This window comes from Prionailurus bengalensis, chromosome C1 (genome assembly GCF_016509475.1).
Source record: "Prionailurus bengalensis isolate Pbe53 chromosome C1, Fcat_Pben_1.1_paternal_pri, whole genome shotgun sequence".
Taxonomy (NCBI): Eukaryota; Metazoa; Chordata; class Mammalia; order Carnivora; family Felidae; genus Prionailurus; species Prionailurus bengalensis.
Window position 1 is genome coordinate 72,922,867 of NC_057345.1, and position 17,486 is coordinate 72,940,352.

The 17,486-nt window shown below is 34.5% G+C and overlaps 1 protein-coding gene across 1 annotated transcript in view; it reads right to left on the bottom strand.

The window, feature by feature from the left end:
- Positions 1 to 17,486, bottom strand: part of COL24A1 (collagen type XXIV alpha 1 chain) — a 410,068-nt gene that overhangs the window by 382,140 nt on the left and 10,442 nt on the right. The window contains exon 4 of the mRNA XM_043575479.1: positions 4,258 to 5,609. Coding sequence (XP_043431414.1) covers positions 4,258 to 5,609 — 1,352 coding nt within the window. The remainder of the gene's footprint in view (positions 1 to 4,257; positions 5,610 to 17,486) is intronic.

Sequence of the window (17,486 nt, forward strand, 5' to 3'; positions counted from 1 at the left end):
ATTTATTTTTTTATTTTATTTTTTTAAGTTTATTTATTTTCAGAGAGAGAGCACGAGCAGGGGAGGGACAGAGAAAGAAGGAGAGAGAAAGAATCCTGAGCAGGCTCCATGCTGTCAGCACGGAACCAGAGGTGGGGCTCAAACTCACGAACCATGAAATCATAACCCCAGCCGAAATCAAGAGTCAGATGTTTAACTAAATGAGCCACTCAGGTGCCCCAGAGCTGCCTTTATTTTAAAAATGGCTAATAACCAGAAAGAAACCAGCCAGGGGCCTTTACATACTTATTGAGGGGAGGGGAAAGTATGAGGACAGAAACATAAATTAAAAGTAGATGAAAATTATTTACCAGAAGAGGAATTACTTCATGCAACAGAGAAAAAGTCCAGTCATATAGTTCACTATAGATGCAAAGGATTTCAAGATGCCATGTTTCTATAAAAAGAGAGGTCAAAGAAGAGTTATAAGAAATAAAAATAACAATGAAGGTAATGAAATGTGAACCAGAAGAGTTTAAGAAATACATGAAAGAGAAAAAAGAAACCAGTATAGATGAAAGCCATGTCTGATACCATAAAAACTGATTAAATACAATTTAAAAATCAATGAAGGGGGGCGCCTGGGTGGCGCAGTCGGTTAAGCGTCCGACTTCAGCCAGGTCACCATCTCGCGGCCCGTGAGTTCGAGCCCCGCATCAGGCTCTGGGTTGATGGCTCAGAGCCTGGAGCCTGTTTCCGATTCTGTGTCTCCCTCTCTCTCTGCCCCTCCCCCATTCATGCTCTGTCTCTCTCTGTCCCAAAAATAAATAAACGTTGAAAAAATATTTAAAAAAAATAAATAAAAATAAAAATCAATGAAGGAATGTGAGTGCAGAGTAACTGAATTCACATGAAACAAAATAGAAAAAGCAGTCACACATACATGCTTGTAGAGAAAATGATAATGTCTATCATCACAAAGGACATCCTGAAGAAGAATGTGGAAAAATGGAAAAGAAAAATATTTGAGGATATAAGGGGAGATGTTTCTATAATCAAATAAAAATAACCTTCATATCAAAGGCATACCAGAAAAAAAAACTCATACAGACTGATATAGGTTTAATAAACTTCAGAGATGATGAAAGAACTGTACGGGCATATGAAAGAAGAAATGGTCACCTACAGGTAGGAAAAATCAGGCTGGCCTGAGACTTCACATGGTAACATCTACTTCAAGAAGTGGTGCAACAATCCCTACAAAGTTCATTATTTCTTCATCATTCACACTTTCATTAGCTTCCTAAAAAATCTACCTTTAGTCTTCTACATTATGCTGAAGTTGGACTCACAAAGTTGACTTTCCCATCAGAAGAGCTAATGCATTTCTTCCACTTTTTCTCAGTCCTCATCCTTTTTGACTTCTATGTAGCTTTTGGCACTGCTGATCAATTTTTTCTCAAAACTCTCTTCTTGGGCTTCTGTGACAGCGCACTATATACTTCTCTCCCATCTGACTGTTCCTTCACACTTCTGCTTTTTTTCTTCCATAATCCCAAAGTGAACATTCCCCACGATTTGACTCTTGACTCTATGCCAAACTCCTTTCTTTGAAAATTATCCAACCCTACACCTTCAGCTATGATATTGATAGGAAGACTCCTGAATCTACATTCTTATCATGATCTCTCTTTTTCATTTCAGCTTCTTCAACTTTTCCAAAGGCTGACTGAATTTTCAATAGTACCTGAAATGTTTTAACTTAACGTCCTCTCCTAAAATCGACTTCCTCTCTTAGTTACTAATTTTAGTAATGGTATTACCATTCTCCCAGTCCACAGACTTAAAACTTTAAAGTCATCTTTCTCTTCCTTTTTGTTTTGTCCCTAGGTCCAATTAATTTCCCATATATTTCTTCAAAATATCTCCTGAATTCTACCTTTCCTTTGCATTTTCACATTTTCCTAACGTCTTAGTTTTGTAACATCAAGATGATAGTGGGAACTTCCTGTCTGCGCTGGGCACTACTAACAGACTGACTTCTCCATTAATATCTCTGCTTAGAAACCTACAAAATTCCCCATGAGAATGAGATAAAGTAAGAACTATCAGTTTGATAATTAAGACTCTCTACAATCTGACAACATCTATCTTGGGTCTTATCTTTGTCCAACAATAGTCAGTCTAACATCATGAGAGAGTTTAAGCTTTAGAGGCAAAAAACGTGAATCCTGGCTCTGTCATTTATTAGCAATGTGGTTATGAGCAAGTAAATTGACTTTTCTGGGTTTCAGTTTCTTCACCTGAAAAAATGGGGATAATAATTCCAACCTCACCAAGTTATTTTAAGATAATGAATTTAAAGGGCATGGTCAAGCATCTGTCACAAAGTAAAAACTCACTAAATGATAGCTATTATGCTGCTTTTCCTATTAAAAAAATAGGTTCGTTCCTTTCACCTATCAAATTATATCCATTCTTTGAGGCCTACATTATAACTAATTTGTCCACAAGACAATTCCGAATTATTCCAAACTATTCCAAGCTATTCCGAACAGCTCAGCCTTAAGCGATCTTTCATAGGGATCACCTCAGAAAACACTTCTCTTGCTTTTGAACATTTGTACTTTATGCACTTAGTTTGTAAGCTCCTTCTGAGCAGTGACTGTGTTATCCATACTTTGTGTTCCTGCTTTTCCCATAACAGAAACTAAGTAAATATCTGTTAAATATTACTACTTCATCACCAATATTGAAATGACTAGTTTGGGATTTATAGAAGAGATTTATGCTCATCTCATCATACTGAAGAAAGTAAATGGCTTCCGTAACTATTTGCTTAATATGACCTGCCCAGTGGCTCAATTTTATTACTAATATGTTGATAATTAGTTGCTATCACTGGAAAGAATTTCTCTATAATAATATGTTATTCATACTTTATTTTAAGACATTTAAACATTCACTCTAAGAGTTGTTCAATACCTATCAAGTCATTTCAAGCAAGAACCACAAAGGAAACATAAGCTAAGCAAGTGACATCATCTTCTCCCATCCAATGGCTTCTGAACTAAAACAATGACTCAAATTTTATTTTCATAAAATAAAGAAATACTTTAATATATATTTTAGTCTGCTTGTGATTAAAAATATTATTTTCTAAACACATAAAAGTTGATTACTTAACATATACAAACATAAAAGGCAAAAACATAATGTTTCTAATGTGATTTTTTTAACATTTACTCATTTTTGAGACACAGAGAGAAACAGAATGTGAGTGGGGCAGGGGCAGAGAAAGAAGGAGACACAGAATCCCAAGCAGACTCCAGGGTCTAAGGTGTCAGCACAGAGGCTGACATAGGGCTCAAACTCATAGACCATGAGATCATAACTTCAGCTGAAGTCAGACACTTAACCAACCGAGCCACCCAGCTCCCCCCAATGTAATTTTAAATAGCTTAAAATGGGTTTTAAATGATTTATAAATTTTTCAAATGCTCATCTGTAATTACACCTACACAACGAAAGAATTTCAGAGCTAAAAACATCAATCTATTATCGTATAGTTTTGTTTATACATTATCAAATAAGTGATTTGGCTGTTTGCTTGTTTTTTTCATTGAATAGGCCGATGAGCTCTTAGTTACTTTTTGTATTAGGTAGATGGAGCTTTTATTAATCTGTAAATGTAAATTAACTATACCATTAAAGATGTAATGAAATATGTTACATTTAGAACAATAATGTAAGGTTTTGTTTTTTACCAGGCAGTGATTCACTACAAATTATCTCTAAAGTAAATTTTACTCTCTATTTTAGTTCATTTGATATTATTTTGCTGAAAGAAGTGTTTAATGATTATCAATTAATTTAATTGATGTATTTAACGTGTTTTTCTTTAGTGTACTATAACTTTTATATCCTTCTCTTAACATGACTGTGTATAAGTCTATGGTTTTTTTTATAAAGAATGCTAATCCAAATTCAGCAGTTGAATTCTTGGTTGAATTTCAACTGAACAAGAAAAACATATAGCTTACTCACCACTTTATCAGAATTAAGTAACCTTTCAGCCTGCCAATATAAACAACAAAAAATATAATATTTAAGCCAACACTGCATTCTGGCTGGATGCATTATAGTAACCGTAAATTCATCACTATAGCCAGGATACATGTCTGAAACAGATCTGATCTATTCTGTATTCTTCAGTCTAGTGATTTTTGATAAGTTAACGCATTAAGACAGATTTAAAAAACAACAACAACAACTTACGGGAGGTCCAGTGTCCCCTTTTGGCCCTCTCAGATTCTCCATTTCGAGCATTGTATTAAGATCCTCATAATAATAATAATAATCATAAAGGTCAGTCTCATAGCTATTTTCGATGGGATAGGTAGCATCAGGATCAATTTCACCTTCCTTCCTTAGGTCAAGGTGATTGTCCACAGATGGCTCATCTGTCACTCTGTATAAGGTTGTGTTTAAAATCTGTTGCAGTTCCATGAGTTCATTAGTGTGTAGATTTGCTGTGATAGCTTTCTTGAGATTAGTAATTGTTTCTTGTTTTATATGTGGAAGAATAGATGATATCTTCTTAAATGGTGACAGACCAGTTAGTTTGTCATTATGTTGTGTGACATTGTCGGATACATTTGAAAAAGAACTAAATTTCTCCTTGCTATTTGTTTTCGCCTTTTGGAGATGATGGGTCATTGACAGACTTAAATTTGTCTGAGTATGTTCCTCAGTGATCATTTCTTTGTCTTGAATCCCATGGTTTACAAGATCCACAGCAGAAACATTCCTTGAATGAAGAGAAATGAATTGAGATTTTGATATTTGGTGTTCTTGTTGCTTATGGACTGTTGCAGAATCATTATTTATGATATTTGGAATGTTTTTGCCTTTGGTAAATGTGTCCTCAGACAGCACTTTTTCACCAAATTGTTTGGGCAAGGGAGAGTTTTCCAGTATCTCAGCTGGTACGATGGTTGTAGGAAGATGGTTTGTCTCAGGGTGACAACGATGTTTCACATATCTACAATAGTTTGCAGATGCTTCTGCAGAAGGAATAATATCCAACTGACATACTATTCCTTCAAAATGGACAGAACTATTATTCATACTTCCTAGTGTAAACACACTGTTAGAATCAAAAGTCTGGACTTCCAAAAGAGTCTCTCTGCTAAAATATTTCTTTCCACACTCAACAGACATTGAAACAACTTGGTTTCTAATAGTAATGGCAAAGAAGTGCCATCGCTCATCATGAACACTGTAGTTGAAAAACACAGACTGCTTTCCTCCAAGGTATACTACTAATTTTTTAGGTAATAATTGCACTCCTAATTGCAGTCTATTTTTATTTCTAATGCTGAAGAGAAATGCATTGTTTACTCTATGTGACTGTAACCCAATTAATATTGTAAATGGCTGTTCTAAGTTGAATGGTAAAATTTTCATGAGAGGTGACTCAATATAAGCATCATTTGTTAAAATGACACCTGATTCTGTTAAATGGACCCCCTGAGGTAATGGTGTAGATGATGATGGTACAGCAGTCACTGATGATGAGTGTCTTACATCTTTGTCTCCAAGGCCTAGTTGATGAAGAATATCTATGCCTGGAAATTAAAAAGAGAGAGAGAAAGAGAAAGAGAAAGAATCTTACTCTTATGCATTCAGGTGTTCATATGAATGTTTGAGTATGAGAAAATATTCCTTGTCTGTATCAACAGTAATCCCTAAAATAAGCATGCTCTATCAATTTCCAGTTCATGAGAAACATGGGGAGGAAGAGTAAAATGTCATACTCAGTAATTTGAAACACACACACGTAAGCACATACTAATGCGTGCATACATGCACACACACACACACACACACACACACACACACACACACACACACACATAACCTATATTCCTAAACCTAAAATTTAGTAAATGCTGTCTCATTTTTCTCAATCAGTTAAGGAATCATATTTGTTACTCCAATGAATATTACTTCTTTAATTTGGAACTTAAAATTTTATGACTTCTAAGTTAAAGAGAAACTGGGGACACAGTTACAAAAAGAAATTTATAACTTGAAAACCACTGTACAAATTAAGTTCACATAATCTTTTAAACTATAATTTTTCAGGTTTTTTTCCCTGATAGCCTTCTGGAAATTTACAAGTTACACAAGAGTTCTCCCTGTGCCTAATACTGTAAGGGTGTGCTACACATAAAGTATTCAGTCACCCTGATATCTCCTGGACAAGCAAACTTAAATTCCTATTGTTGATGATTACCATACTTTTTCTTTCCCTTCCAAGTTTCTCTTGCTTCTGTTATTTTCTCAGTCCTCCAAGGTAATTTTTATCAAAGCAATTTTTAGACCCTTTCCAATATTTGTTATATAATATGAAATATAGGTCATATATAACATAAACTTTATATATAGGTTGTACATAATATAAACTTTATATAATAATGGCTTTTTTCTGGTTTATTTTCATTGCAATGTTACTAATAGTATACTGTTTATCTCCCCTATCCAATTATAAACTCTTGGAAGACAGATTCTGTGTCTAATTAATTATTGGATATCTACTATTCTTGCCTTGCAAATAGTTCTATAATTTCTAAATGAGTGAATTTGCCCCACCAGGATCTTATCAGATGTCGCATTTCTTTCTATAGTCTTATAAAATTAAATACAATTTGTGAAGAATGATGAATCCTGTATTAGAGATATAGAACAGTTTAGTCAGGCACAGGATCATTATTATTTTGGGTGTTATAAATCTCCTACCTGTAACTTTGTATATATGTAATCATTTCTAACAAGAAATGTCAAAGAATATGAATTCATAACTGTGATAAGTAAGAAAAAAGCTTTTGTAGATTAGCCAAAAAAATGTGAATTATCTTAGTTTTTCCTTTATAGGAAATTAGTAGATATTCGGTAATTCATGTTTACCACAAATAGCAAAAATAATAGCAAATATCACTCATGCATAATCTAGCAATACAATTAAAATGTTTTCTCACCAGAGAGCTTTATAAAATACTCAGGTGTTTTATTTTAAGGTTATAACAACCATCATTTATAAAGCAGTCATAGTTTTATAATAGTTTCAAATGTTATAAATGTTTGTATCTAAAACAGTATGACAGTGTCTCTTAAACTTTTCCACCAAAACATTCCTAACATCAGTTTAGAATTATATGTGTCTCCAGGAATTTGGAGGAATATTTTAAAGAGGCCCCATAAAAATAAAAAAAAAATCTTTGATTTCTCATGTTTTACAATTATAATTTAGGAAAAACTTTAATTTTTCTCTATAATACGGCTATCTTTGTTTTAATATATAACATGAATTACCAGTGAAATCAGTTAACTATCCCCATCCTCAATCTTCATTGAAAATTTATATTCCTGAAACAACTGTCTGCTTAGTCGGTGACTCTGAGTATTCTTGCACAATGGTTTCTGCCTCTAAGAAGGTGCATATCTCAATCTGAGAAGTAATCTATGTTAGAAACACTGCTCCTTTGAAAATCACGACACTTAAAGTGTATATAATCATATATTTTGTGAAAGTTATCATTATAATATGCCAAATAGGCTATCCTTACACAAAGGAAGTACCATATTTATGTGGCATGATATCAAGGGCTTCTCCTTACCCAAAGAAATAACCCCTGCTATATACTGCCTCAAATTTCTGATTCCATTAAAGGAAATATCACTGGAAAGGATATTATTTGAAACCTGTATTATATATACATGTGTGTGTGTGTTTAATATCTCATATATTTTCCTTCAATTCTAATTTAGAGTTTTTATAACAAATAGCTGAGATTTTTAAAAAGTCAAAAGTCTTTGAGAATTTGCTATTCATAAGTTTCTTGTTATCAAACCATCTTTCCATTCCTGAAATAAAAGCTACTTGATGGTTATATGTTACTCTTTTGATACCTTGCTGGATTCTTGAAGAACGACGTATGTAGAATCATTACATCAATATTTACAAGTTAAGACTGGTCTGTTTTTTCTCATATTGTACTACCTTTATCAACTATAGTATTGATTCATTATTTTCTATGACCTAGTTTTAGTAGAATTTATTAGGCTAAGTTTTAAAAACAGAAAGTACAAATTAGACACCATTCTCTAATCACAATGCTAACAAGTTAGATTTTAATAACAAAATCAGGAAAAAAACCCCAAAACCTTTAACTGGAAAATTTAAAGATTTTCTCCTCAATCATTGGGGTCATTGGGAAAATACAAATAAAAATTCCACAGTTTTTAGAAAAATAACAAAAATTAAAATACTACATACCAAAATCTATGGGATATAGCTTAAGAATTATATTTTAGATAGATTTGTATTTTTGTTCTGTTATCTTTAAAATGATAAAAATACACAATGTCCCTAGTCCTCTTTATTTAGACATATCTATTATTTCTTTCCTATGGATAGTGTTTCCTTTTCCTTTTTTCTCCCTTCCTCTTACTATCAGAATTAGCTTCCTAGTATTGACTTTTTTATTATTAAATATCTTTATAGTACTTTTTATTTGATTTATCAGCTTTGGATAATATTAATTCCCAGCCAGCTTCTACATATGAGCCAATCAGCAAACTTAATACACTTCCTGTCTTTTTTCCCTCTTCCCTTCCCATTTATCAGTGATTGGACCATTCCTACATTTGTATGGCATTTATATTCAGTTCTGTTCCCAAATTTTCTTCTTATACAGCCAGTCTTTGTAATCGTTATCTCAGTTATTTCCTTTTTGATGAAGTTTATCCTCTATTAGTCTCCTCAAGAAGCGTTCATGGAAAATTTCCTGGATATTTGACTTTTTAGAATTGTTTGTTGGTAGCCTCGTATCTTAAGTTTCACTGGATATAAAATTCTTTGCTGATACTTCCTTTGAATATCTTAGAGATATGATTCCACTGTCTATTGGTGTGGAATGTTAGGAAAGAAAAGTCTGAAGTTGGCTAATTTTATCTCTCTAAATGACTCATTTTTTTTTTTTTTTACCAACATGCCCCAAAGAACTGTTCTTTATCTTTGAAGTAAAGTGCAGATTTTATTAGGATATGGCTTCATATTGACCATTCTGGATAAATGTTTCCAGGCATATAGATGCCCATTTGTTGTTTAGATTCAGGTTTAGTTGTTGTTGCTCGCTTCAGCAAAGTTTTCATGAATTACATCCTTGAATATTCTATTTTATAGTTTTGGTTTTCTTCTTCAAAAATTCCTATTATAATAATGTTTAATCTCCACTGCTGTCTTCTGTGTCTGTCATTCTTTGTAATCTCTTAAAATATGTTCTTTATCTTCAGTTCTGTTTGGTTTTCTCACTTCTGTCTTTACCATGTTTCCTATAATGTCTAATCTCTCTTTGTGCTCCTTCCAATTTCATCTTGATTCATAAAATTGTTTTCCTACGACATCTTTTTCTGAGTTCTACAAGCTCACGATTCATATCCTTTTAATGTCTTGCCATCTCTTCCTTCTCCTGAGTTCTTATATTTCTGTTTTATGATCTTCCTTCATAGAGGTGATTTTTTTTTATGTGTACATTCTCATTTTGCTCCTTTCTCCTATATCTTCCTTATTGTACCCTTCTATTTAGTCTGTTATAGTTACTTTTAGTTACTTATTATTTCATAGCCCAACAATTTATAGAAGGATGCCGGGGAGAAGACAGAGGGCCATGCCTTCCAAATCTCAAAACCCAAAGGGCTCTTTCAGCATTACCAGAGTTTCCTTCTCAAATGGCTTTTTGATATACCTAGCCTTTTCTCTGAACCTTCTAGCAGAACTTCTATAGCCAGCCTAGCTGGCAACACTTTACTCTCCCTCCTCTCTATCCATTCTCATTGGTATATGCTTCAGAATGAATCCTTCACCTTAGGAAGTAGATTTGTGCATGTTTTGGGATCTGTCCCCACTGCCATTTAGCTACTATGTGTGCTTCTTGAGCCCGGGGAGCTTCTGTCCACCCCAGTTCCTGTAGCACTTGTTTCGTACAAGGGCTAAAGGTGAAATATTCCAGGGTATGCTCCTCATCTTTAGGAAGTGTGGTTATGCTGGCATTTATATGCTTTTGTCAGCATATTTTGAGTTTGCAAATATTATCAGTCCCCTAGTTTTGCTGAAAATGGAGTTTTCAGGGTTATTATTTCATTAATTTTTTTATGATATCTAGAAATGGAAGTAAGAAGATAATATCTCATGGTTTCAAGTTTATACACTTCAAGTATATACCTATTTCACAGATGAAGAATCTGAGGCCCAGAAAGATTAAATAACCTGGTCAACATCACACAGCTGATAAATAGTAGAAATGGATATGAGTCCAGTCAGTATAGCTTCAAAGTTTCTAATCTTTGCCTCATCACACTGCCTTACAGGCAATGTGTTCTCCACATCACCTCACATTTCCTTTGGCAAGCCTCAGGAATTAATCATTATTCCCACAGAATCTCACAGTGGGGAATATTCTGTAAGTGGCCACCAGAGTTGGTATCTGAGTGCATTTCTAAATGTTAATCCAGTTTTTCACTTTCAAATCTTAGTGTGAATATGTTTAACAAATGCTTTGAGCAGATATTGATGGGAGAACAGAGGACTCTTAAGGATAAAAGGCACAGATGAGAGGGGGTGGGGAGAATAGGAGAAAGACTTCTGTCAGAGAACAGACTCTTCATTGTTAATTTAGGTCTGGCCCTTGATATCACCAAATTGCAATTCGGAGGTTAAATTTAGATAATTGGTACCAGTGAATATAGCAAAACAAACAAATAAACAAAAAACTTACTTGTCTATAATGAATTACTTGTTTCATGAGTGGCCCTAACCGCATAATCAATCCAGTTTGTGTCATACAGGAAATCAGTTACTTTTTAAAGAATATTGATATCTTCATTAAGTGCTTTGCATTTTTTTCATTAAGAATTTTTTTTAATTTTCATTTATTTTTTTTATTTGAGTATAGTTGGCACACAACGTTCCATTAGTCTCCAGTGTTCAACATAACGATTCAACAAGTCTGCATGTTATGCTGTGCTCACCATATGTGTAGGTACCATCTGTCACCATACAATGCTGCTACAATACCATTATATTCCTTATGTTGTGCCTTTCATCCCCATGACTTCTTTTCCACGGGAAGCCTATACCTGCCACTCCCCTTCGTCCGTTTTGCCCATCCCCCCACCCCCCTTCCCTCTGGCAACTATCAATTTGTTCTCTATATTTATCAGTCTGATTCTGAGTTTCGTTTGTTTATTCATTTGTTTTTTGTTTTTAGATTCCACATGAGTGAAATCATATGGTATTTGTCTTTCTCAGTCTGACTTATTTCACTTGTGCTTTACATTTTTTTAAGGAATAAAAATAACAGCAGCATTTATTAATTCTACATACCAAGCACTGGTCTCACAACTTTATTAAGCCACATAATTCTCACAATAACCCTACGAGGTAGGTACTATTGTTAACTCTGACAGTTATAAAAACTAGGTCACAGAGAATTTAAATAACTTTCCCAAGGTCACCCAAGTAGGATGTAGAGGCAGAATTTGAGGCAGACAGTCCTCTGGACCCAAATTCTCAGCATGGCAACTTTAAGGAATGCATATGTCCTCTAACAGCAGAACTGATTCTCAAACAGAGAATAAATCATGGTGTCACCAAGACAACACTTTACTCTTTTTACTGTAAACACCAAGCCTAATGACTTCATCCAAAACATGATTTCAATAACCACACATGCTGACTCACAAACTTCTCTTCTGGACTGGTATATCCAATTGCCTACTGAATTTATGCAATAGAGATTAGATGTCCTGCAAGCACTTCTAACTCAACATATTTTCCCCCAAATCTGTTCCTCTTACTTTAGTGCCTCTCTCACTGAAGAGCCCCACTATCAAACCACTAGCCAGAGTAATATTTTTATAGTGTGAATTATATCATGCCACTCTCCTGAACCAAATCCTCCAATGGCTTCCCGTTGCAGTAAAAATACAATCCAAACCCTTTCCATGGTGTTATGAAACCTATGCCATCCACTCCCTTCTTACCTTTCTTGATCTCATCTCTTTTCATTTCATCCCATCTAACTTAGTACCAGCCACACTGGTCTTTTCTTATTCCTTAAAACCACTAACCTCATTTTGAATTTGTGGTATTTGCACTTATTATTCTTTGTGTTTAGAATGCTCCAAACCTTTGGTTCATTCAGATCTAGGCTCAGATGTGACCTCTTCAAAGAGGTCTTCCCTGACAATAATATCTAAAAGACAAAATAGTCATCCATCTGGCCCCAGTGATTCTCCAACATCTTACTTACTATGCTTAATTTTTTCTTCACAGCACTAAAAATTTAGGGAGACATAATTAATAAATATATGATATATATATAAAATCATATATATCACATTACATATGCGTATACATTATATATCACACTATATATGTATACATGGTCCATGAGGGTAGTACTTCATCTTGTTTTACTGTTATATTCCAACATATAGAATAATGACTAAAACAAAGTGGGTCCAAAGTATTGTTTGAATGAATGAATCAATCAATCAACCATCTAACGCAGAAACCTGGCAATCACCATTGATACTTCCTTTCCACCCATTCTCCATAGCTATTTAGTCATCAAGTCCAATACAAGCCTTAGTTAAGCTCTCTTTACTCTTAGATTATCATATTAGGCTCCTAATAGATTTCTCTGCCTCTTGTAAGACACCCTTATCCAATCTGTCATCCACACTGCTGCCAGAAAAACCTTTCTAAAATACAGAACAAAATGAACATTTAGTTCACGACACTGCTTCCTATAACACCTCGGTGGTTCTCACAGCTTTTAGTACAAAACTCAAATTTCTTATTTCAACCCTCAGACTCTTAGTGATCTAATCCCTGCCTGCATTTCTAGTCTCGCATTTCTAGTCTCGCATCTCATGCCTTCCTAACAAGCTTTCTTTTTTTTTAATTTCTGCTACATGTCAAAGGTGATCAAACCTAAAAGATCAAAACAGGAAAGTTTAGAATGTAGGAAAAAAGGATCACTCTCAGCAGGATAGTATACTAGAAATAAAAGGGAATCATTAAACAAGGAATGAAGTATCCATGGTCTTTCAGCCTTGTGGATATCCTGTTTAAAAAAACCTTTTTACCATTCTCCATCTCCTCAATCTTTCATTAAAGGATTATGGCTTCATTTTTTTAAATGTTTGTTTAGTTTTGAGACAGCAGGGGAGGGGCAGAGAGAGAGGGAAACACAGAATCTGAAACAGGCTCTAGGCTCTAAGCTGGAAGCTCAGAGCCCAATGTGGGGCTCGAACTCATGAACTGCGAGATCATGACCTGAGCCAAAGTCTGATGCTTACCCGACTGAGCCATCCAGGCACACCCCTTCTTTTGTTAATGTTTTAGGACTTCATTTTAAAATAAGTTTCTCACTGGTATTCATATGAAATGGTGAGTCTGTGACACAGTTGATGAGGCTGAGTAGATTGGCACATTTAAGAATATCCTTATAACTGTGAGTGGTATGGTGGTTTTATTGCAAACTGTCAAGTTATACAAGTGAATCATTGGGACCCCCATCTTGATTTCACTTTTTCAAGTCCTCCCACCCTCTCCACTATGGCACCCAAAGCCTATAGGCTACTTGTATAGTAAAAAATTTAACCTTGCCCAAAGAACAGGCATGTTTGTTCTTCGCTCCTAGGGTGTACTCTCTTAAGCTCTTGAATATCTTGTCTGATAAAAATATTTTTGTTTATCTGAGGGTTGTGGACCACATAAGATAGTCCCATAATGTGATTTATAGTAAGAGCTTTGGTCATGTGGCTCCAGAGGGCCTGGAGACTGAGGTCAGCTACATGGACAGTCCACCACGTCTACATGACGGTGCCCCAATAAAGACTCTGGACATAAGGGCTCAGGTGAGTTTCACTGGTTGGCAATATCCTGAGCATATTGTCACATGTCATTGCTGGGAAAGTTGACACTGACTCCACTGAGAGAAGACAAACTGGAAGCTCCATATGTAGGACCTTCCTAGACCCTAACTCAAGTGTCACTTCCCTGGGTTGATTTTAATCTATATCCTTGGTGCAATAAACCATAACAGTGAGTATAACAGATTTCACTCGGTTCTATGAGTCTTCTAGAGCATTATTGAGACTGAACGTCATCTTGAGGACCCTTAAACTTGCTGTTGATGCAATGCTCCTTCACATATTTTTCCTTCGATGATATCTGCTCACTCCATGGCATTCTTCAATCTCAATTTTTTTTTTTACCTTTCTTAAGTTTCTTGCCATATCAAGATGAATGTGTGTGTTTTTTTAAATCCCATTCTTTCAGATCCTTGCTAAGTATATCCCTGCATGCTAAATTTACTCTTTAAATTACCTCCTTTTTAAGCTTTCAGTATAATTTTGGTTTGTTGTTGTTTTGTTATATATTAATGACAAAAACATCCTATTCAATTCTCTAATAAAATAAATAGAAAGAAAACACTAACACAAGAGTATTCCCAGAAAATGAAAGATATTTCTACATTGAAAGGGCCTACTGAATGCCCAGCACATTAAGTTGAAAAAAGGCCTGTACCAAGGCACATTATTGTAAAATTTCAAAACATCAAAGATAAACAGATGATCTGAAATATTTAAGAAAGAAAATAAAACGGTCACCTATAAAGAATTAGTATGAAAGATTTGTTGAACTGCAAGGCAGAAGGCAATGTCTTTAAAACAGAGAAAACTATTTACAGCCTAAAATTCTGTACCCACCCAGATTACCCTCATGCTCATGTGTGAAATAAACACATTTTTGGAAATGTAATGTACACATTTTCAGGAGGCCACTGGATGATACACTCCATTCAACTAAGGAAATGGATGATGAAAATGAAACACGAGTTCTAGGACACTGGATTTAACACAGATGCGAGGCATTAACTCTACAGGAAGTTTAGAGAATTACCAATCCACAGAAGAACAGGAGAATTTTAGCTCCTAGAAGGTATCATCCCCCACCCAAATCAAATGGTTGGAATATTTGCTATTTTTTTGGAAAATCTTTTTCAAAGAAGGTTTAAAATTCTTTTGGAGTATCTGAGAAGAATTAGTGATAGTGACAACTCCTGATTAAATGTTACATTATTGGGGCGCCTGGGTGGCTCAGTCGGTTAGGCGGCCGACTTCGGCTCAGGTCATGATCTCGCGGTCCGTGAGTTCTAGCTCCGCGTCGGGCTCTGTGCTGACAGCTCAGAGCCTGGAGCCTGCTTCATATTCTGTGTCTCCCTCTCTCTGACCCTCTCCTGTTCATGCTCTGTCTCTCCCTGTCTCAAAAATAAATAAACGTTAAAAAAAATTAAAAAAAAAAGTTACATTATTGTGTCATGCCAATTTAACAAAAAATCTACTTTAGGAAAAAAGTACTTCTAAGTTTCTGATAACACACTACTATTTTCATTTCATTTCATTTTTTTTTTAACTCAGAAGTATCCAATTTTTGGATGTTAAAGAGGTTTTAACAAGATTTTTCTTTTTATTAAGAACTCACAATAAAATGTTATGGTTATAGAGAGATTAAAAATTGTGAAGTACACCCTGAAATAAAGGAGCATTATTTTGTATTCTATAAATGAAATCTTAAGGTTGAAAGATATTATTTCCTTCATTGGTTACGAATTTTTTAAAAAAATCTATTCAAAAATATTCAGTTTTCCTTATATCTTTCTTTGCCTCGGTTTTTAATATCTTGATAATGCTACCTTTTGTAAAGCATTAAACTCATGACTCCAGCAGATGGCAATTATGAAGCAAGAAGATGTGTAGTGAAAAAAGAGTTTTTTGTTGTTGTCAGAGATAGCCTAGATTCAAGTACTACTGCATGAGCCTGAGCAAGCCCCTTCTTTGAGTCTTAGTTTCTTTATCTATAATCTCTATCCTGCAGGTTCATTATGAAGATTAGAATAATGTATATAAGTGCCGGCAAAATATATATGTAACTAATAATGGCAATTTTCTTTCTTTCTGATCTTCTCTGTGGTCCAGGAGGCTTACTTGTAAAGAATTTGTAGACTTCACAATCAAAATACTTGAGTTCAAATCTTAGTTCTTCCATTTATTATCCTGTAACCCTTGGAGTCGTTACTTATTCTTCTTAACCTTATTTCCAGCAATTCTATCACGGGCATAATTACAAAAAACCCTGTGATGAGATAGTGGTGAATATATATTCTACAAGCATGGGATTGGTACACAATAAGTTCTCAGAAGGTTTAAGTAATAACAATGAACCAGAAGATATAGTTTCTCTCCTCTTCGTGGTTAATTAAAGCAAAATAAAGTAACGGAAATGACTCGGTAAGAATAGCATTTCATGAAGTTATATGTGACATGTGACCTATTTTAACCATTTCCCCATAAAACAGAATTAGAAAATGCCTTCCAAGATACATTTTAATTCATCTACATGCTACTTGGCCAAGAATACTTACCTACTTATCACTTTGGTCAATCAGATATAGTAGCACCCCTTCCTTTGTGCAACCTCTTGCTACCTATACATATTTCCCTTTCTTGTCTCTTTCTTACTGATATTTAGTTGACTGAACAAATTGCCAAGTGGCTTGTTGAATTGGTCACTGAATTGAAACATTGGTTTTGTAAGAATGAATAATTTGGCAGCCCTGTTAATGTAAGACAGAGGAGTAAAAAAATAATGATAATAATAATGGGGACATGGTGATGTCTGTAGTATGTCTGTAGATCCAGCATAGTTTCATAGTTTTTCTCTTTGACTTTGGCGTTTTAGTTTTTAACCTTTGACAAGACACTTGTTTTTACACTTTGAGGCCAGAGACACTATCTTACTTAAATTTCAATCACTGGCAATTAAGATATTATGTGTCAAATACAAGATACTTTTTAAAATGTTGCTTAATAAATAAATTAGAGTATACATAGATTCCTGAAACTATCACCACACTACCAGAACAACTAGCTAGCAAGCAAAAAGAAAACATTGAATTATTTTCTAAACCTCTCCATTTAAATCAAATAAAATCCCAAACCCACTGGTATGCAAATTTTATTTTGTTTCTTAATGATGTAAATCTAGATGGAACATTTAGTATATGCTTGTGTTGTTTCAAGAAGTGCAAAGGTAATTCAGTCACAGCTTACCACCCCCAAGAACTCCCACTTAAAATGAAGTCACAAGCAAAGCCTTTTCACTGTACACAACTTCCCTTTTATAGAGAGTTTGCTTAAAAATGTAAGCAATTTCACAGACGGAAGATCTGAGTAATTTCTTAAAGGTCATATTTCCCCCCAAAATTGGTTTCTTCACCCTTACATTCTCATTGTACTGGGTAGAATTTTTTATTGTTGCATGTTGAAGTTAAGGTTATGATGATTTTATAGTCATATACTTTGCTGTT